Raw genomic sequence first — 21,194 nt, 5'->3', positions numbered from 1 at the left:
GGAGAAAAAATTATAGAATTGAAAACTTCTTTCGAATACGAATTCACTGATATAATTTTTGCCCCCGCCGCAATTGGTCTTGATAGTTAAATTTACGGTCAAAGTTGAAGCACGGAGATAGAGGAAGCACTACATTGTGGAATGGAGGGAGTATTGCATATCTTCACAACATTCATTCCTGATCCCTCCCTTTGCACATAGTATTGCATGTCAAAGATATTTGAGTAAACAACAAAATTAAGCCAGCCTCTACACAGAAAACTGGACCATCGCAGGCATTGATATGTGAGTACGTTTAAGCTGGACCATCTCAGGCACAAGAAATTGGGTATACATGTTAAAATGGACCACTCTAAGCACAAAGGCTTGACTGCATGTCAAACTGGACTATCCCCGCCACATCTTTTGAGTACATGTCAAACTGGAACTCCCAGGCAAAACACGAGAAGACATTCCTATCAGGTTATCAATAACATGACAGGATCAACAAGAATTCCTAGCGAAAGTTGCATCAGCTTTGGTACATGACGGGCAATGCTAAGTCTGAAGGACTATGCTAATCATCACTCAACAAGGATTGCCATTAAGAACTATATCAACGTTGCTATCTTGATGGCACACAACAGTTGCTTCCAGATGCAGCACTTGTTCATCCAGCTTCTTGTCCTGGGAGAGGTCATATGTGACAAATATGATTCAGTTAGCGCAAGCCCATGTATGTGTCATACATTCAGACCTAAAACTTTTTAATTGTGAGCTGAGCAAATAAATATGCATCAACAATACCATCTGACGGTGTGTATGAAGATCAATTTGTCTTAGTGAAATCCAACATTGAGGACTAACAGCAAGAAATCAATTATCACGCGAGATCATATATACATGAATCCAGATTGATATATACAAGGACACTTCTTATTATTCTCTGTTAAACTAGAGCAATTTCAGCTATGAATCTTATATACATGAATCCAGATTTTGATATGCTGATAAATGGACAATTTTATTTTATTTTTTGCCTAGCAGAATAAATTTACTTTCTTTCCAACTTTTCAAGCTATTGACTCTGTATACGGAAGACGCTGTATACGGAACTGGAAGTATTAATCTTTTTAGTGAATTGTGCTAAACTGCAAGACGCTGAAATTATCTGACCGGACTGAATCTTCTAATTTGATTCTCCATATTACTTATGAGTGAAACAAAACTTCCAAATTAGAGTACCAAAACGCCTAGAACAGTAGCAGAAGCACTTGATCGATTCTTGTACAAGCATGCACTAGGACTTGAGCCTGACTTGTACAAACTGAGGATTTTTTAAGCCTTAAAAAGATATGGAGTGCATTGCTATTTGTTAAAGAAACTGACACAAACAAACTGAGGAGTGGAATGTCACAAATTCTGTAAATCCATTATTCAAAATAGTACTAACAATGCATCCTTAACACGCTTCAGAATCAATGTAATCTCAATACTGACAGATTAACGAACTACAAACTAAAGGGCATGGCTCCAGCTCTGGACTGTGCATAGCGGCAAAGAAAATGGCTCCAAATTAGCATCAAAGATGGCTTCAGATTAGCATCAGCCTGCATCAAAGTAGTGATATAATCTGTCATTTACGGCAAAGAAAATGACAGTACATAGCAGCGGCATGGTGAGAAAGCAGGGGAGAGGTGGCCACCTTGCAGCTTGGGCGCAGACAGCACGAGCTCATTCTCGCCGTAGATGCGCCGGAGGCGGGCACAGGGAATGCCACGCAGTGCCTCCTAGGCGCCTACAGGAGCAGGGCCCCGGGGTTCACCGCCGTGACGGCGGCCAGGAGGAGTCAGGTGGCCTTGAGTAAGAGTAGCTGGGAAGGGGAAGGGAGGCGCTTGCCACCGGATCTAAAGCGCCGCCGCCGTCGGCAAGCAACAGGGGAGATGGAAGAGAGGGGTGGCTGTCGTTTGATGGCACATTCAGAAGCAAATAAGGTAGAAACGAGGGTCCTTTTTGCACAGAAGCATGGATTTGTGTGTACACATCCCACCAGTTGAATCTGTGCCATCCATCCTCAATTGAGTTGTCCAGCTTCAAGTTTTCTATTTTTGCACCACAAGGTGCTTTTCTATAGTAGTCGTGTGCCATCCATCCTCAATTGAGTTGTCCAGCTTCGAGTTTTCTATTTTTGCACCACAAGGTGCTTTTCTATAGTAGTCGCTCTCTTCTCACACCCCATGTGTTTTCTTCTCTAGGTTTGTCTGGCCCACTCTGAAGTCCGGATTTGATGCCTATTTGATGCATACAGTTGGATGATCGGCTTCACTGTAGCTGTCCACATGGACATGTGAGATGTTTGTCTTCATGTACAACGATGAAGTTGTCCTAAGGGGGCACAAAAATATTTTCAGAAATTTTGACTCCTTATGTAGTTATTTTTTTTCATATAGGGTGTAGATACACTCAAGAACCAAACGTCATCGTCCTTGTCCTAAGATTCAAAACAAGGAATAAAACAGCGGTAGAACACCATAGCAAAGACCCCACAGAGTTCTGTTTCAATACTTTGCCCGCGGTAGTGAAATACACTTTGGAACCTGGTTGTATATACACTTTATATGGGAAATTTTCTAACATAATTAAACAAAATGTCAAAATAGTTTAGAAGCTTTTTTCAGAATAAATTGACTTTCTTTTTTACTAGTATATAAATTTTCACGAGAAAACCTAACGTTGACTTCAGGGCAAAAAGATAAATTTATTTGCTATTATAGGTCACTGTTCACATTATTTTAGCCAAAAAAATTTAAAAGAAGTCAAAGGGGGATTTACTTTTTGTGAAATTGTTCTCACAAGTAGATTGGAAGGTCAAGTATATTTCAAAATATCTTCAGAATTTTTTGACTTTTTGTTGAATCACTAAAAAAAAATCCATATAGGACGCATCCACCTGCGGAACAGGCAAATTAAATGATGATGCATAGTGGAGACATCAGAGTATACACTCGATGAAGTTGGAGTCACGATTCCTGCAGCGTCTGGACTTGTGTCTAACCATGCGTAGCCTATTACCGTTTATGCTGCCCTTGCCATTGCCCTTCCCAGCTAACACCACCTCCAGACCAGTGAAGACAGCATACGCTTTGTCCACAAATACCAGCTCAGTATCGATGTTGGGTATCTGAGTTTCAAGGAACCTGATGAGGCAAAACCTTCCAGAACCCAGGCTGACCATTTTGGCCGCTATGATGCCACTCCTCCGGCAGGTAATTGTCCGCCCAAATCAGGCCCGGCTCCGGCCGCTGCCCTGCGAGGACGGGTGAGAGATCGGCCGCGCAAGGCAAGTGGTAGTCCTGGTCGGAGACGCCAAACCAGAGGTTGAGCTCGGGGACATACTCGGCGGTGCCAAAGAAGGGCAGCACCCAGTCACCGGCAAAGCTCCAGGAGCGGCTCACCGTGTCGAAGCAGTAGGTGCCAAAGTGATCTGCAGAGATGCAGATGACGTTGCCCACCACCGCGACAGAGCCGAGGTACACGTCTTCTTGTAGGGACGGCAGCGGGAGCTCCTCACACTGCCAGGTCCGGCAGGGATGGTACTCGTTGTAGTGCTGGCCGGAGACAAGGGCCTCGAACTGGAAGCTCTTGCCAGGACGGAGCAGCCTCTCGATCACGTAGAGGCCGCCTTCGCTGCCTCCGGGGCGTGGAACGGAGACGGCCAAGGGCTCATCCTTGGGGGCGTGGAGGCCGGGCATGGTCACGAGGCAGTCCGAGTCGGCGTCGTAGGTGAAGACGTGCCCCTTGCGGTCCGCGAACACGATGCTGCGCTCCGAGAGAGCGAACGCGTCCATTCTGAGCTCGTCGGATTTTGGCTTTGGGTATGGCGCCGGCCGCATGTTGAAGAGTCGCGCCGGCAACCGGATCGACCCGATCTCTGAGGCTTGCTGCTTCTTGACCCTGCCGCAGGCCTTTTTCAGGGATGAATATGATGCAGAGTCTCTTTGTATCCGCGACAGAACTCGCCCGTGCAGAGCTACTTCTTCCGGTGTGGTGTAGAAGAACTGGTTGCGGGAGAGATCGAAGCGGCGCAGCGAATACATGCAGCCCGGGCGGTTCGCCGCGAACAGATTCAGAAACCGCCGGACGCCCATGGCTCCTGGTTGAATCACCTTGTGTCCTTGTCCCCGTCGCTGATGGATACGGGTTGCCTGCCGGGCGAAGATGGAGGAGCAGATCCACGGGCGGCGGAGTTGTACTACAGATAGCACCAGGGCAAGGGCAGGGCGAGATTGGGGATGGGATCGGGCGGTGCTGTATGTCGCTTCACGCGACCAGCACGCTAGGCATCGCTAGGTGAGACAGTCACGCGCTCCTGGGCTGGGCTGGGCCGGACCATTGGCACGTCCGATAGCTAGCACGGCTTTCTTTTTTTTTCTTTTGTTTGTTTTTCAACTTTTATTTTAATTCATTAGTTTTACACATATAAAACAATTACAAAAAAATTATAACTTTTTTATGTCGCGTTTCCCCCTTTTAAAATGATAAATGTTTATTTATGTAATGAAACATGTAAATGGATTTGAAAAATGTTTGTCAATTTAATAATGTTCATGAATCAGCAAATGTTCAAAACCTCAAAAAATGTTCGTGAGTTTCATAATTCTCATCAATTCCAAAAATTAAGTATTTTAAAAAATTCATGAATTCAAAAAATATTTTCGAATTCAAAAAATCATCATGAACTTCGGGAAAAAAATCCAGTTAAAATGTTCATGAATTGTAAAAATTGTTCTTGAATTCGAAAAAATATTCTGAATTGGAAAAAAAATCATAAATTCAAATATGTTTGTGAGTTTGAATTTTTTGTCAATTCAAAAATATGTTCACGAAATTAAAAAAAGTTAATGAACTAAAAATGTTCATGAATTCAAAAAAGTTCATGAAAAACATGTTCATAACCCAAAAAAAAGTTTGTAGGAGATCATCTGCACATTCCAAAGTCAACAAAGTGTCATAACTAGCAACGAGTTCTCAATATTCAGTCCAAGGTACATGGCAATTTACTACTCAAAATTGAGTCGACGGTACATGATAATAACAGTAACTCAGAGCCCATCCCGATAAACAGAGTAAACTCAGATTACAACACTGCGCAACACAGAGTCACAAGGTCTGTGCAACAGAACACGTGAGAGAGGCGGAGATGTCGGCCCTCAGAGGTAATAGAAGGCAAGCAGCAAAGTCGCCACGGTTGCCAGGATAACGGTTGCGGGGCCGCCGGGAGACCTCGCCGCTGTTGGAAATATGCCCTAGAGGCAATAATAAATTGATTATTATTATATTTCCTTGTTCATGATAATCGTTTATTATCCATGCTAGAATTGTATTGATAGGAAACTCAGATACATGTGTGGATAGATAGACAACACCATGTCCCTAGTAAGCCTCTAGTTGACTAGCTCGTTAATCAATAGATGGTTACGGTTTCCTGACCATGGACATTGGATGTCGTTGATAACGGGATCACATCATTAGGAGAATGATGTGATGGACAAGACCCAATCCTAAGCCTAGCACAAGATCATGTAGTTCGTATGCTAAAACTTTTCTAATGTCAATTATCATTTCCTTAGACCATGAGATTGTGCAACTCCCGGATACCGTAGGAGTGCTTTGGGTGTGCCAAACGTCACAACGTAACTGGGTGGCTATAAAGGTACACTACGGGTATCTCTGAAAGTGTCTATTGGGTTGGCACGAATCGAGATTGGGATTTTGTCACTCCGTGTAAACGGAGAGGTATCTCTGGGCCCACTCGGTAGGACATCATCATAATGTGCACAATGTGACCAAGGGGTTGATCACGGGATGATGTGTTACGGAACGAGTAAAGAGACTTGCCGGTAACGAGATTGAACAAGGTATCGGTATACCGACGATCGAATCTCGGGCAAGTACCATACCGCTAGACAAAGGGAATTGTATACGGGATCGATTGAGTCCTTGACATCATGGTTCATCCGATGAGATCATCGTGGAACATGTGGGAGCCAACATGGGTATCCAGATCCCGCTGTTGGTTATTGACCGGAGAACATCTTGGTCATGTCTGCATGTCTCCCGAACCCGTAGGGTCTACACATTTAAGGTTCGATGACGCTAGGGTTATAAAGGAAGCTTGTATGTGGTTACCGAATGTTGTTCGGAGTCCCGGATGAGATCCCGAACGTCACCAGGAGTTCCGGGATGGTCCGGAGGTAAAGATTTATATATAGGAAGTCCTGTTTCGGCCATCGGGACAAGTTTCGGGGTCATCGGTATTGTACCGGGACCACCGGGTGGGGCCACCTGCCCCGGGGGCTACATGGGCTGTAGGGGGTGCGCCTTGGCCTACATGGGCCAAGGGCACCAGCCCCTAGAGGCCCATGCGCCAAGATATAGGAAAAAGGGGAGAGTCCTAAAGGGGGAAGGCACCTCCGAGGTGCCTTGGGGAGGATGGACTCCTCCCCCCCTCTTAGCCGCACCCCTTCCTTGGAGGAAGGGGCAAGGCTGCGCCTCCCCCCTCTCCCCTGCCCCTATATATAGTGGAGGGGAGGGAGGGCATCCATACCTGAGCCCTTGGCGCCTCCCTCCCTCCCGTGACACCTCCTCCTCTCCCGTAGGTGCTTGGCGAAGCCCTGCAGGATTGCCACGCTTCTCCATCACCACCATGCCGTTGTGCTGCTGCTGGATGGAGTCTTCCTCAACCTCTCCCTCTCTCCTTGCTGGATCAAGGCGTGGGAGACATCATCGAGTTGTACGTGTGTTGAACGCGGAGGTGCCGTCCGTTCGGCACTAGGATCATCGGTGATCTGAATTACGACGAGTACGACTCCATCAACCCCGTTCACTTGAACGCTTCCGCTTAGCGATCTACAAGGGTATGTAGATGCACTCTCTTTCTACTCTTTGCTGGTTTCTCCATAGATAGATCTTGGTGACGCGTAGGAAAATTTTGAATTTCTGCTACGTTCCCCAACAGTGGCATCATGAGCTAGGTCTATTGCGTAGATTCTTTGCACGAGTAGAACACAAAGTAGTTGTGGGCGTCGATATTGTTCAATATGCTTGCCGTTACTAGTCTTATCTTGATTCGGCGGCATCGTGGGATGAAGCGGCCCGGACCAACCTTACACGTACGCTTACGTGAGACCGGTTCCACCGACAAACATGCACTAGTTGCATAAGGTGGCTGGCGGGTGTCTGTCTCTCCCACTTTAGTCGGATCGGATTCGATGAAAAGGGTCCTTATGAAGGGTAAATAGCAATTGGCATATCACGTTGTGGTTCATGCGTAGGTAAGAAACGTTCTTGCTAGAAACCCATAGCAGCCACGTAAAACATGCAAACAACAATTAGAGGACGTCTAACTTGTTTTTGCAGGGTATGCTATGTGATGTGATATGGCCAAAAAGGATGTGATGAATGATATATGTGATGTATGAGATTGATCATGTTCTTGTAATAGGAATCACGACTTGCATGTCGATGAGTATGACAACCGGCAGGAGCCATAGGAGTTGTCTTTATTTATTTGTGACCTGCGTGTCAACTTAAACGTCATGTAATTACTTTACTTTATTGCTAACCGTTAGCCATAGTAGTAGAAGTAATAGTTGGCGAGGCAACTTCATGAAGACACGATGATGGAGATCATGATGATGGAGATCATGGTGTCATGCCGGTGACGATGATGATCATGGAGCCCCGAAGATGGAGATCAAAAGGAGCAAAGTGATGATGGCCATATCATGTCACTATTTGATTGCATGTGATGTTTATCATGTTTATACATCTTATTTGCTTAGAACGACGGTAGTAAATAAGATGATCCCTTACAACAATTTCAAGAAGTGTTCTCCCCTAACTATGCACCGTTGCGACAGTTCGCTGTTTCAAAACATCACGTGATGATCGGGTGTTTTATTCAGACGTTCAAATACAACGGGTGTTGACGAGCCTAGCATGTACAGACATGGCCTCGGAACACACGCGAAACACTTAGGGTTAACTTGACGAGCCTAGCATGTACAGACATGGCCTCGGAACACGGAGACCGAAAGGTCGAGCATGAGTCGTATAGAAGATACGATCAACATGAAGATGTTCACCGATGATGACTAGTCCGTCTCACGTGATGATCGGACACGGCCTAGTTTGACTCGGATCATGTAATCACTTAGATGACTAGAGGGATGTCTATCTGAGTGGGAGTTCATAAGATGAACTTAATTATCCTGAACATAGTCAAAAGGATTTTGCAAATTATGTCGTAGCTCACGCTATAGTTCTACTGTTTAGATATGTTCCTAGAGAAAAATTAGTTGAAAGTTGATAGTAGCAATTATGCGGACTAGGTCCGTAAACTGAGGATTGTCCTCATTGCTTCATAGAAGGCTTATGTCCTTAATGCACCGCTCAGTGTGCTGAACCTCGAATGTTGTCTGTGGTTGTTGCGAACATCTGACATACACGTTTTGATAACTACGTGATAGTTCAGTTAAACGGTTTAGAGTTGAGGCACCAAAGACGTTTTTGAAACATCGCGAAACATATGAGATGTTTTGAGGGCTGAAATTGGGATTTCAGGCTCGTGCCATATCAAGAGGTATAAGACCTCCGATGACTTTCTTAACCTGCAAACTAAGGAGAAAAGCTCAATTGTCGAGCTTGTGCTCAGATTGTCTGAGTACAACAATCATTTGAATCGAGTGGGAGTTGATCTTCCAGATGAGAAAGTGTTGTTTTTCTGAAGTCATTACCACCAAGCTGCTAGAGCTTCGTGATGAACTATAACATATCAGGGATAGATATGATGATCCTTGAGGTATTCGCGATGTTTGACACCGCGAAAGTAGAAATCAAGAAGGAGCATCAATTGTTGATGGTTGGTGAAACCACTAGTTTCAAGAAGGGCAAGGGCAAGAAGGGATACTTCATGAAACGGCAAATCAGCTGCTGCTCTAGTGAAGAAACCCAAGGTAAAACCCAAACCCGAGACTAAGTGCTTCTGTAATAAGGGGAACAACCACTAGAGCAGAATTACCCTAGATACTTGGTAGATAAGAAGGCTGGCAAGGTCGATAGAAGTATATTGGATATACATTGTGTTAATGTGTACTTTGCTAGTACTCCTAGTAGCACCAGGGTATTAGATACCGGTTCGGTTGCTAAGTGTTAGTAGCTTGAAACAAAAGGCGACGGAATAAACGGAGACTAGCTAAAGGTGAGCTGACGATATGTGTTGGAAGTTTTTCTAAGCTTGATATGATCAAGCATCGCACGCTCCCTCTACCAAAGAGATTGGTGTTAAACCTAAATAATTGTTATTTGGTGTTTGCGTTGAGCATAGACATGATTGGATTACGTCTATCGCAATACGGTTATTCATTTAAAGAGAATAATGGTTACTCTGTTTATTCGAATAATACCTTCAATGGTCTTACACCTAAAATGAATGGTTTATTAAATCTCGATCGTAGTGATACACATGTTCATGCCAAAAGATAGTAATGATAGTACCACCTACTTGTGGCACTGCCACGTAAGTCATATTGGTGTATATGCATGAAGAAACTCCATGCAAATGGACCGTTTTGACTCACTTGATTTTGAATCACTTGGGACATGCAAATCATACCACACGGGCAAGATGACTGAAAAGCCTTGTTTTCAGTAAGATGGAACAAGATAGCAACTTGTTGGAAGTAATACATTTTGATGTGTACAGTCCAATGAGTGCTGAGGCATGTAGTGGATATTGTTATGTTCTTACTTCACAGATGATTCGAGTAGATGTTGAGTATATTTACTTGATGAATCACGAGTCTGAATTATTGAAAGGTTCAAGTAATTTCAGTGTGAAGTTGAAAGATCGCCGTGACAAGAGGATAAAAGATCTATGATATGATCATAGAGATGAATATCTGAATCACGAGTTTGGCACAGAATTAAGACATTGTGGAAATTGTTTCACAACTGATACAGCCTGGAACACCATAGTGTGATGGTGTGTCCAAACGTCATAGTTGCACCCTATTGGATATGGTGCATACCATGATGTCTCTTATCGAGTTACCACTATCGTTCATGGGTTAGGCATTAGAGACAACCACATTCACTTTAAATAGGGCACCACATAATTTCATTGAGACGACACCGTATGAACTATGGTTTGGAGAAACCTAAGTTGCCGTTTCTTGAAAGTTTGGGGCTGCGACGCTTATGTGAAAAGGTTTCAGGTTGATAAGCTCGAACCCAAAGCAGATAAAATGCATCTTCATAGGACACCCAAAAACAGTTGAGTATACCTCCTGTCTCAGATCCGAAAGCAATAAGGGATTGTTTCTAGAATCGGGTCCTTTCTCGAGGAAAAGTTTCTCTCGAAAGAATTGAGTGGAAGGATGGTGGAAACTTGATAAGGTTAATGAACCGTCTCTTCAACTAGTGTGTGGCAGGGCACAGGAAGTTGTTCCTGTGGCACCTACACCAATTGAAGTGGAAGCTTATGATATTGATCATGAAACTTCAGATCAAGTCACTACCAAACATCGTGGGATGACAAGGATACGTACTACTTCAGAGTGGTACGTAATCCTGTCTTGGAAGTCATGTTGCTAGACAACAATGAACCTACGAGCTATGGAGAAGCGATGGTGGGCCCGGATTCCGATAAATGGCTCAAGGCCATAAAACCCGAGAGAGGATCCATGTATGAAAACAAAGTGTAGACTTTGGAAGAACTACTTGATGGTCGTAAGGCTGTTAGGTACATATGGATTTTGAAAGGAAGACAGACAATGATGGTAAGTGTCACCATTGAGAAAGCTCGACTTGTCGTTGAGATGTTTTTCGACAAGTTCAAGGAGTTGACTACGATGAGACTTTCTCACTCGTAGCGATGCTAAGAATCTGTTGGAATTATATTAGCAATTACTGCATTATTTATGAAATCTTGCAGATAGGATGTCAAAACATTGTTTCCTCGACGATTCTTGAGGAAAGGTTGTATGTGATACAACCGGAAGGTTTTGTCTATCCTGAAATATGCTAATAAGTATGCAAAGCTCCAGCAATCCTTCTGAGGACTGGAGTGAGCATCTCGGAGTTGGAATGTATGCTTTGATGATGATCAAAGATTTTGGGTGTATACAAAGTTTATGAGAAACTTGTATTTCCAAAGAAGTGAGTGGGAGCACTATAGAATTTCTGATGAGTGTATGTTGTTGACATATTAATGATCAGAAATGACGTAGAATTTCTGGAAAGCATATAGGGTTATTTGGAAAGTGTTTTCAATGGAAAACCTGGATTAAGCTACTTGAACATTGAGCATCAAGATCTATAAGGATAGATCAAAACGCTTAATAGTACTTTCAAATGAGCACATGCCTTGACGTGATCTTGAAGGTGTTCAAGATGGATCAGTCAAAGAAGGAGTTCTTGCCTGAGTTGTAAGGTATGAAGTTAAGACTTAAAGCTCGACCATGGCAGAATAGAGAGAAAGGAACGAAGGTCGTCCCCTATGCTTAAGACATAGGCTCTACAGTATGCTATGCTGTGTACCGCACCTGAAGTGTGCTTTACCATGAGTCAGTCAAGGGGTACAAGAGTGATCCAAGAATGGATCACAGGACAGCGGTCAAAGTTATCCTTAGTAACTAGTGGACTAAGGAATTTTCTCAATTATGGAGGTGGTAAAAGAGTTCGTCGTAAAGGGTTACGTCGATGCAAGCTTAACACCTATCCGGATAGCTATGAGTAGAGATACCGGACACGTATAATGGAGCAACAATTTAGAATAGCTCCAAGTAGAACAGTTATTTGGAATAGCTCCAAATAGAACGTGGTAGCTGCATCTAGGAGATGACATAGAGATTTGTAAAGCACACACGGATCTGAAAGGTTCAGACCCGTTGACTATAACCTCTCTCACAAGCATAACATGATCAAACCCAGAACTCATCGAGTGTTAATCACATGGTAAATGTGAACTAGATTATTGACTCTAGTAAACTCTTTGGGTGTTAGTCACATGGGGATGTGACCTTGAGTGTTAATCACATATCGATGTGAACTAGATTATTGACTCTAGTGCAAGTGGGAGACTGTTGGAAATATGCCCTAGAGGCAATAATAAATTGATTATTATTATATTTCCTTGTTCATGATAATCGTTTATTATCCATGCTAGAATTGTATTGATAGGAAACTCAGATACATGTGTGTATACATAGACAACACCATGTCCCTAGTAAGCCTCTAGTTGACTAGCTCGTTAATCAATAGATGGTTACGGTTTCCTGACCATGGACATTGGATGTCGTTGATAACGGGATCACATCATTAGGAGAATGATGTGATGGACAAGACCCAATCCTAAGCCTAGCACAAGATCATGTAGTTCGTATGCTAAAGCTTTTCTAATGTCAAGTATCATTTCCTTAGACCATGAGATTGTGCAACTCCCGGATACCGTAGGAGTGCTTTGGGTGTGCCAAACGTCACAACGTAACTGGGTGGCTATAAAGGTACACTACGGGTATCTCTGAAAGTGTCTGTTGGGTTGGCACGAATCGAGATTGGGATTTTGTCACTCCGTGTAAACGGAGAGGTATCTCTGGGCCCACTCGGTAGGACATCATCATAATGTGCACAATGTGACCAAGGGGTTGATCACGGGATGATGTGTTACGGAACGAGTAAAGAGACTTGCCGGTAACGAGATTGAACAAGGTATCGGTATACCGACGTGATCTTGACGTGAGCACATGCCTTGACGTGATCTTGAAGGTGTTCAAGATGGATCAGTCAAAGAAGGAGTTCTTGCCTGAGTTGTAAGGTATGAAGTTAAGACTTAAAGCTCGACCATGGCAGAATAGAGAGAAAGGAACGAAGGTCGTCCCCTATGCTTAAGACATAGGCTCTACAGTATGCTATGCTGTGTACCGCACCTGAAGTGTGCTTTACCATGAGTCAGTCAAGGGGTACAAGAGTGATCCAAGAATGGATCACAGGACAGCGGTCAAAGTTATCCTTAGTAACTAGTGGACTAAGGAATTTTCTCAATTATGGAGGTGGTAAAAGAGTTCGTCGTAAAGGGTTACGTCGATGCAAGCTTAACACCTATCCGGATAGCTCTGAGTAGAGATACCGGATACGTATAATGGAGCAACAATTTAGAATAGCTCCAAGTAGAACAGTTATTTGGAATAGCTCCAAATAGAACGTGGGAGCTACATCTAGGCGATGACATAGAGATTTGTAAAGCACACACGGATCTGAAAGGTTCAGACCCGGTGACTAAAAAACCTCTCTCACAAGCAACATGATCAAACCCAAGACTCTTTGGATGTTGGTCACATGGTGATGTGACCTGTCAGTGTTAATCACATGGTGATGTGAACTAGATTATTGACTCTAGTGCAAGTGGGAGACTGTTGGAAATATGCCCTAGAGGCAATAATAAATTGATTATTATTATATTTCCTTGTTCATGATAATCGTTTATTATCCATGCTAGAATTGTATTGATAGGAAACTCAGATACATGTGTGGATAGATAGACAACACCATGTCCCTAGTAAGCCTCTAGTTGACTAGCTCGTTAATCAATAGATGGTTACGGTTTCCTGACCATGGACATTGGATGTCGTTGATAACGGGATCACATCATTAGGAGAATGATGTGATGGACAAGACCCAATCCTAAGCCTAGCACAAGATCATGTAGTTCGTATGCTAAAGCTTTTCTAATGTCAATTATCATTTCCTTAGACCATGAGATTGTGCAACTCCCAGATACCGTAGGAGTGCTTTGGGTGTGCCAAACGTCACAACGTAACTGGGTGGCTATAAAGGTACACTACGAGTATCTCTGAAAGTGTCTGTTGGGTTGGCACGAATCGAGATTGGGATTTTGTCACTCCGTGTAAACGGAGAGGTATCTCTGGGCCCACTCGGTAGGACATCATCATAATGTGCACAATGTGACCAAGGGGTTGATCACGGGATGATGTGTTACGGAACGAGTAAAGAGACTTGCCGGTAACGAGATTGAACAAGGTATCGGTATACCGACGATCGAATCTCGGGCAAGTACCATACCGCTAGACAAAGGGAATTGTATACGGGATCAATTGAGTCCTTGACATCATGGTTCATCCGATGAGATCATCGTGGAACATGTGGGAGCCAACATGGGTATCCAGATCCCGCTGTTGGTTATTGACCGGAGAACATCTTGGTCATGTCTGCATGTCTCCCGAACCCGTAGGGTCTACACATTTAAGGTTCGATGACGCTAGGGTTATAAAGGAAGCTTGTATGTGATTACCGAATGTTGTTCGGAGTCCGGGATGAGATCCCGAACGTCACGAGGAGTTCCGGAATGGTCCGGAGGTAAAGATTTATATATAGGAAGTCCTGTTTCGGCCATCGGGACAAGTTTCGGGGTCATCGGTATTGTACCGGGACCACCGGAAGGGTCCCGGGGGCCCACCGGGTGGGGCCACCTGCCCCGGGGGCCACATGGGCTGTAGGGGGTGCGCCTTGGCCTACATGGGCCAAGGGCACCAGCCCCTAGAGGCCCATGCGCCAAGATATAGGAAAAAGGGGAGAGTCCTAAAGGGGCAAGGCACCTCCGAGGTGCCTTGGGGAGGATGGACTCCTCCCCCCCTCTTAGCCGCACCCCTTCCTTGGAGGAAGGGGCAAGGCTGCGCCTCCCCCCTCTCCCCTGCCCCTATATATAGTGGAGGGGAGGGAGGGCATCCATACCTGAGCCCTTGGCGCCTCCCTCCCTCCCGTGACACCTCCTCCTCTCCCGTAGGTGCTTGGCGAAGCCCTGCAGGATTGCCACGCTCCTCCATCACCACCATGCCGTTGTGCTGCTGCTGGATGGAGTCTTCCTCAACCTCTCCCTCTCTCCTTGCTGGATCAAGGCGTGGGAGACATCATCGAGTTGTACGTGTGTTGAACGCGGAGGTGCCGTCCGTTCGGCACTAGGATCATCGGTGATCTGAATCACGACGAGTACGACTCCATCAACCCCGTTCACTTGAACGCTTCCGCTTAGCGATCTACAAGGGTATGTAGATGCACTCTCTTTCTACTCTTTGCTGGTTTCTCCATAGATAGATCTTGGTGACGCGTAGGAAAATTTTGAATTTCTGCTACGTTCCCCAACAGCCGCCGCATTCGCCTTCGGTGGTGAAGCGGTTGCGCCGCCACTAGATGCTGAAGACGCCGGTGTTGCAGTGACGAAAGAAGAGACTTTATAAGGGCATACCATATAAAACAGCTATACAATGTAAAAATTGTCTCGAGACACGTTTGATTGTAGCGTTCACATGCATGCATGCTCCCTAATTTGCAGTTTGGACAAGTATCATTATTGTTGTAGCTATCAGACTAGTAGTTGTAAGGCTGGTCGTAATGGTAGTATCATAGCTAGTATCATGCATACCAACTAGACAATTTTGATGAGATGACATAGTATTAAATGAAGAAAGAAAGGGTGTAATATCATATCATGATACCGTATCATAATAAATGCTATGCTACTTTCTGTCATGCATGCCAATAAATAAAGTACTACATAATACTAATATATGATACTATGCATTAGAGAGGTAGTATCATACACACTAGTATCATATGCATGATACTAATATATGATACTCTCCATTACAACCAGCCTAAACCACACAATTGTCAGCTTGCCCGCTCTTGAATGAAACCGCGGAAGGAGACACCACGTAGGCAACTAGCAGGAAATGTATTGGTGGCCTGATGGGGCATTCCTCGGATGCTAGTGGACTAGTGGACGGATTAGTGGCAACATGTGCATCCCAATTTGGTCCCACGAACAGCAATGGAGTATACCTACCAGAAACAAACGATTTCTTTGTACACCAAAATCAAAATACGGTACAGGAGGGGGGCCTTGTTTTAATGCATTTGTGCTTCCGAAAAACGGCTAAGAAATGAACCGCTCGATGCACATATACAAGGCCAGGAGCATGGGTTTTGTCTATCACAGCATGTGACTCGCTCGTCCAAATTCTTTTAGCTACTTGTACTTTTTCCAAGATTTTTTATTTATTTTAGCCTATATGCTCTTGTCTGTATCTTTTGACTGCCCAGACCCCAGGCTCAGAGCGCACATGCAATGGCTCGCAAGGATACAAGCCAACGGAAAAGCTCAGAAAAAAATCAAAAAATAATATACAGCTGTGTTCACGGACGACGAACACTGCGGCGGCCCCATTTTTATGCCGTTCTTGTGAACCAAATGGAGAGTATTTTTATAAAATAACGATGTTCCTTTCTTGATTTTGTGGATCAAGTTTTAGTGGAAACGCAAGGGTTAGAGTCAATTTTTAGTAGAAAGACAAGTAACAAAGATATTCTCAGTTAAATTTCATATATGTAACTAAAGAAGCTTCTGTTTGTTCAGACTCTCAAATTAAGCGCACAAATACGATGTGTGAGTTCATCGTCATCATTTTACCGAGCATATGCATTACTGAGACAGATGCAAATCATGGTACGAAAGAGAACAAGACAACAGAAATAAGAAACGTGCATGCATCAAAGAATGAAATACAAAGACGATGATGTGTAGAGAAGAATGTGTTACCTTCAGCAGGCGCCGCAGCTGCAAGCAAACAAGAGGTGAAGAAGGTCAGAACCCAGCCAAAAATTTCCAACACAAATCGAGATCTTTCATAGTAATAAATCTCACATATGAACCGAAGAAATGACACAAACTTCCTACTAGTAAAACAAGAAGGTCTAGTTCCTTGGTGTAAAAAAAAAATGGGAGCGGATTCTAGCCAGACCCAGGACAAGAAGGTCCTGGAAAAGGTGAGGAAAGGCACGGTGCTCACCGTGGCACTTGCTCAAGACGGAGGCGGACTGGCCGCAGGCGGTGGGGAGGGCGAGCACCCGTGTCATGTTGATCGGTATCGGAGTTGTCTTGGCGTCCAGGGCAGCGCAGAGGCACTTCACGGTGGCGGGGGTGCCGACGGCGGTCTTCACCTCCGTGCAGCAGGCCTTGGGAGGCCGAGCCGACTTGCTGCCGGGCATCACATAGTCGAGGCAGTCCGCGAGGCCAATCAACGCCTCCGTGCAGTCCGGCGCCGGCGCGGGCGCCGGCGACGGGTTAGCCGCCCCCGCGGCGTCGGCGAGCGCGAGGAGGACGAGGATGCACGCTGCGGTGGCGGCGCCGCCGGCGAGAGCCATGGCTGCTCTGGTTGGTGTGGTGCGGTGTGCACTCGAGCGTGAGAGGAGTGGGTTCGAGCGTGTGGCGATGGAGCGGGGAGGCTTGGGATGCGGGGAGGGGAAAGAGGTTCGTTGGACGGAGTTGAGGAGGGGTGTAGGGGTCATTTTTTTAAGTGGCGGATGGGCTACGGCGACCGTGGGCCCCAACCGTTTGATTTTTCTTTTTTGTTGGACCGTTTGATTATCTTTTGTGGTATGAATGTGGGACTAATAACCCTAGCCGCCGACGACTTGGGTTCGTGACTTTTGCTGGTCCTCCTGGTCTTCAGTCATCTTTTCGGCCTTCTAGAGGTTGGGAAACTACAGATCAACGCTTAGAGTTTAGTTTTTTCTTTAATCTATGTTTGATTTTTATGTCTTTGACGGTAAAGTTTTTTTTTCTAGAATTGGCTAAATTTCAATGATAGAGGCGGTGTCGTACAAAATATAAGCTCCATGGCTCTATCCCCGTCCGGGTGTGGCTGTCGTGGCCGACGCGACTTGCACCAGCGAGCCTCGTTTTTGCTCCCACATATCGACGGTCTCATTCTCGTGGAATGTCACCCGCTGCTTCAAATTATCTTGACGATGGTGGCGACGATAATATTGTCAAGCATGCTCTTGTCATTGGGTGTGTTGATTTGTTCTTTTGTGCTCTCGATCTTCTTCCTCGACAATATGACGATGAAGTAGCAGTTCGACAACCTATCTTGCAGGGGGGGGGTGTCCTCGCCACAGTGTGTTCAACAATTTTATGTTGTCACCTATTCGGGGTGAGCACCTTATGCGGCTCTTTGAAACCTGTGAGAATAGTCAAAGCTTGTGCATGTTTGGTCTGGTGTAGTTTCTTCATTGGATGGATGGAGAAAAGTCGACATGCAAGAGATGGATCTAGGGTCAATGACCACATAAGACTTTGATGTGACTTTTTGTTTTATCTTGGTCCTTTGTTGACTCGTTTTTGTTTGATTTCATGTACTTTGTCAAATTTATTAATAAAGTCGACCTGTTTACTAAATAAGTTGTCGCATGTGGATTGGTTCCGTATTCAATGTAGGCCCCGATTCCAGCCTCAAATATTCAGACCAGACGGTCCAACAGTTTTAGCCTCTAACGCGGGATCCTTACTTTGAGTCAGACGTATCCGAACCAAAATCTCTCAAGTCGACTGCAAATTGAGAGATGGAGTAAGATTTTTAGACATATGATACGTTGGACTCCCAACACCTGAATCAAAACTCCATACCACACGGTTTTCACACTCTCCCACAGTCTTCCCGTTCCTGACCCTCTTCCCCCTCCACCGCCGCCAAATCTAGCTTTAATGTCGCCGCCCCTGCTGCGACTTCGTCCCAGCCGCCTGCCATTGTAATGGACCTCTCTGGTCCGACGAACCATCAACATCTTCGAGGCCCCGGCATCGCCATCGTGCAGGTACGCCGACTCCACGCTGAACACGGTCTTCGTCACCGCAGGAGGGAGAAGGTGGGGCGGTCCGAGCGTGCTCCACACCACACCGTCGTGCCGATGCCACATGGATATGCGTTGCCCTGGCCCACCCAGTATGCATTGCCCTACTATTTTGCGTCCACCCAGTATGGGTCGGCAGCCATGCAGCAGTCTGGAGTTTCAACCTACTCCGGCAGGCCTTGACCGTTCACCGATGACCTCACCAGTTATTGCAACTTCACCGAGTCGTCGCAACCCATCTAGTCACGGATACCATTAGAGAAGCCCTCATCTACGGGTGCCTGGACAGTATTCATTAGGACCACCCACCCAATCTCAATGATGACCGAACATGTGATGATGAATATCATCAACGTAGATCGAGAATTCTGAAGAGTGGAAGATCAATACTCGCAAGTGCAGGATGTGCAGACAAAGAAAAGGAGAGGAGCCTCCTACTTGACGAAAGAGGACGAATTGTTGTGCTTGGCTTGGTTGGGCACATGTATTACCCGTTTGTCGGTGCAGAGAGGGGGGGGGGGCATTTTGGAGGAGGGTGCATGCATTCTTTCATGAGAACAAACTCTACCTGTTGTATAATACTAAAATTATTCTTGATCGGAACGCGAGCTCGCTCAACCATCGATGGTACGCCATTTAAGAATCCACTAACAAGCTTTGTGGTTCGTATACACAGATACAAAATTGGGCATCAAGCATCATAGGACTTGATGCGCACTTTTGGTTCATTTTGGCCTATGTTTTGTGGTGCAGGGGATTGTGTTTGCTCTATGTTATAACATGTTGATCATGCAATTGTTTTGCTTCGCTAGCCCACACAACGGCGATCAAACAAGACATGAAAGTTAAATCCAACCAAAAAGGTCTAAGAGCATCTACAACCAGACCCTCCACTTCACACCCCCACTCCCCCCCCAACACACACACACACACACACACACACACACATTTTCCCCTAAATGTCCGGGTTGTTTGATACCCCTCAAATTCAGTCCATATGTGGCGTGGATATGGGGACGCTCGAACGCGTCCAACATGTCGGACCCGACAGGTCAGGTTCATCTCATATCTCTCCAAATCATCCCTTGCCTTTGCCCAACCTGCCTTCTTTTGTCTCTTCCATGCCACCCCTTCCCTTGCTCAGCCGCCGCCGTCACCCTAGCTTCGTCGCTGTCCCCAACCCACAACACCGCCACCATCGGACCCAAACCATGCACGGTTGTCCTTGCCGCCTCGGACATGGTCGCCGCCCTAGATTTTAATTGTGTGCTATAATCATTGTTACATGTATCCGTATCATGAAATGATCGACGTGCATGTGGCTACATGGATTTGAGATTTTGCAAGTGAAGGATGTGGTTGCAGGGAGGACATACATGGGTTGGTTGGCCCCTATTCGTGGATGTGTCCGCGGACATAGAGGGGGTCAGATTTGTGCATTGCTGTTGCAGATGCTCTAACAAGAATTGAGATCTTTCATCGTAAATCCCACACAGGAATCAAATCAACGATAAACTTCCTAGTAAAACAACACGATTTAGCTCTAGTCTCTTGATGTAAAAAAGGGAAGCAGATTCTAGCCAGAGTCAGGGCAAGAAGATTATGAAAGAAGTGAGAAAAGGCACGGTGCTCACCATGGCACCTGTTCAAGACGGAGGCGGGTGTGCCGCAGGCGTCGGGGAGAGCGTACACCCGTGTCCTGTTGATCGGTAACTGCGTCAGCTTCGAGAACATGGCGGCGCAGACGCAGTCGACGACGGCGGGGCTGCCGACGGAGGTCTTCACCTCCCCGCAGCAGGTCTTGGAAGGCTGGCTCGACTTGCTGCCGGGCGACACAAAGTCGAGGCAGTCTGCGAGGCCAGCCAACAATGCCGAGCAGTCCACCGGCGGCGGCGCCGAGCCCGAGAAGGTTGCCCCCGCGGCGCCGGCGAGTGCGAGGAGGACGAGGATGCACGCTGTGGTGGTGGCGGCGCCGGTGAGAGCCATGGGGTGTGGTGTGCGCTTGGGTGCGAGTGGAGTGGATTCGAGTCTGTGGCGGTGGAGCTGGGAGGCGAACCAGGTATGGTCGACAGAATTAAAGGAGGCGTGGAGTCATTTTTTAAGCGAGATCCTCGGACGTATACGGCGCGAGGACGACAGAAACGCGCAGTCGACGCGCAGTGGAATTGACCCGCTGAAGTGGACGCGAGGTCGACGGAGGGAGGTCGACGGAGCAGTGGAATTGATTGAACTGCTATCATCTGATTTGTTTTGAACTTGATCAAGCTTTCACTTCGCCACTCTGCTCGTCAATCTCGTGTGTAAGTCTCTGTCTCTCTCTTGTCTCTTCGGATTTGCTTTGATGTCATTGAAATTGATCAAACTGACGTCATCAGATTTGAACCAGATTAAGTTTGCCCTCCTCTCATGGAAAAAGCGGCTGGCTGAATTTGTAATCCTTTGTATTA

The 21,194-nt window shown here is 45.8% G+C and overlaps 1 protein-coding gene across 5 annotated transcripts; it reads right to left on the bottom strand.

Annotated features, from left to right (window-relative positions):
* Positions 1-250: 250 nt before the first annotated feature.
* On the bottom strand, positions 251-20,801 carry LOC123128458 (non-specific lipid transfer protein-like 1). Of its 5 annotated transcripts, none has more exons than XM_044548464.1 (3): positions 20,382-20,801; positions 16,655-16,672; positions 251-666 (listed from the first exon to the last, which is right to left on the bottom strand). In XM_044548464.1, the coding sequence occupies exons 1-3, from the start codon at positions 20,731-20,733 to the stop codon at positions 650-652; spliced, it is 387 nt and encodes a 128-aa protein (XP_044404399.1). In that variant the 5' UTR covers positions 20,734-20,801; the 3' UTR covers positions 251-649. The 5 variants fall into 5 exon arrangements, with proteins under 5 accessions (XP_044404399.1, XP_044404397.1, XP_044404395.1 ...); XM_044548462.1 differs by lacking the exon at positions 20,382-20,801 and adding an exon at positions 16,905-17,394; XM_044548460.1 differs by lacking the exons at positions 16,655-16,672; positions 20,382-20,801 and adding exons at positions 1,480-1,589; positions 1,685-5,087.
* Between the last annotated feature and the right edge of the window lie 393 nt (positions 20,802-21,194).

Source organism: Triticum aestivum, chromosome 6A, assembly GCF_018294505.1.
Source record: "Triticum aestivum cultivar Chinese Spring chromosome 6A, IWGSC CS RefSeq v2.1, whole genome shotgun sequence".
In the NCBI taxonomy this organism is placed as follows: Eukaryota; Viridiplantae; Streptophyta; class Magnoliopsida; order Poales; family Poaceae; genus Triticum; species Triticum aestivum.
This window is presented reverse-complemented; position numbering and strand designations above follow the sequence as displayed.

Bases quoted from the DNA above. Each gene is read 5' to 3' on its own strand.
- LOC123128458 (XM_044548460.1), bottom strand. From the start codon at position 4,127: ATGGGCGTCCGGCGGTTTCTGAATCTGTTCGCGGCGAACCGCCCGGGC.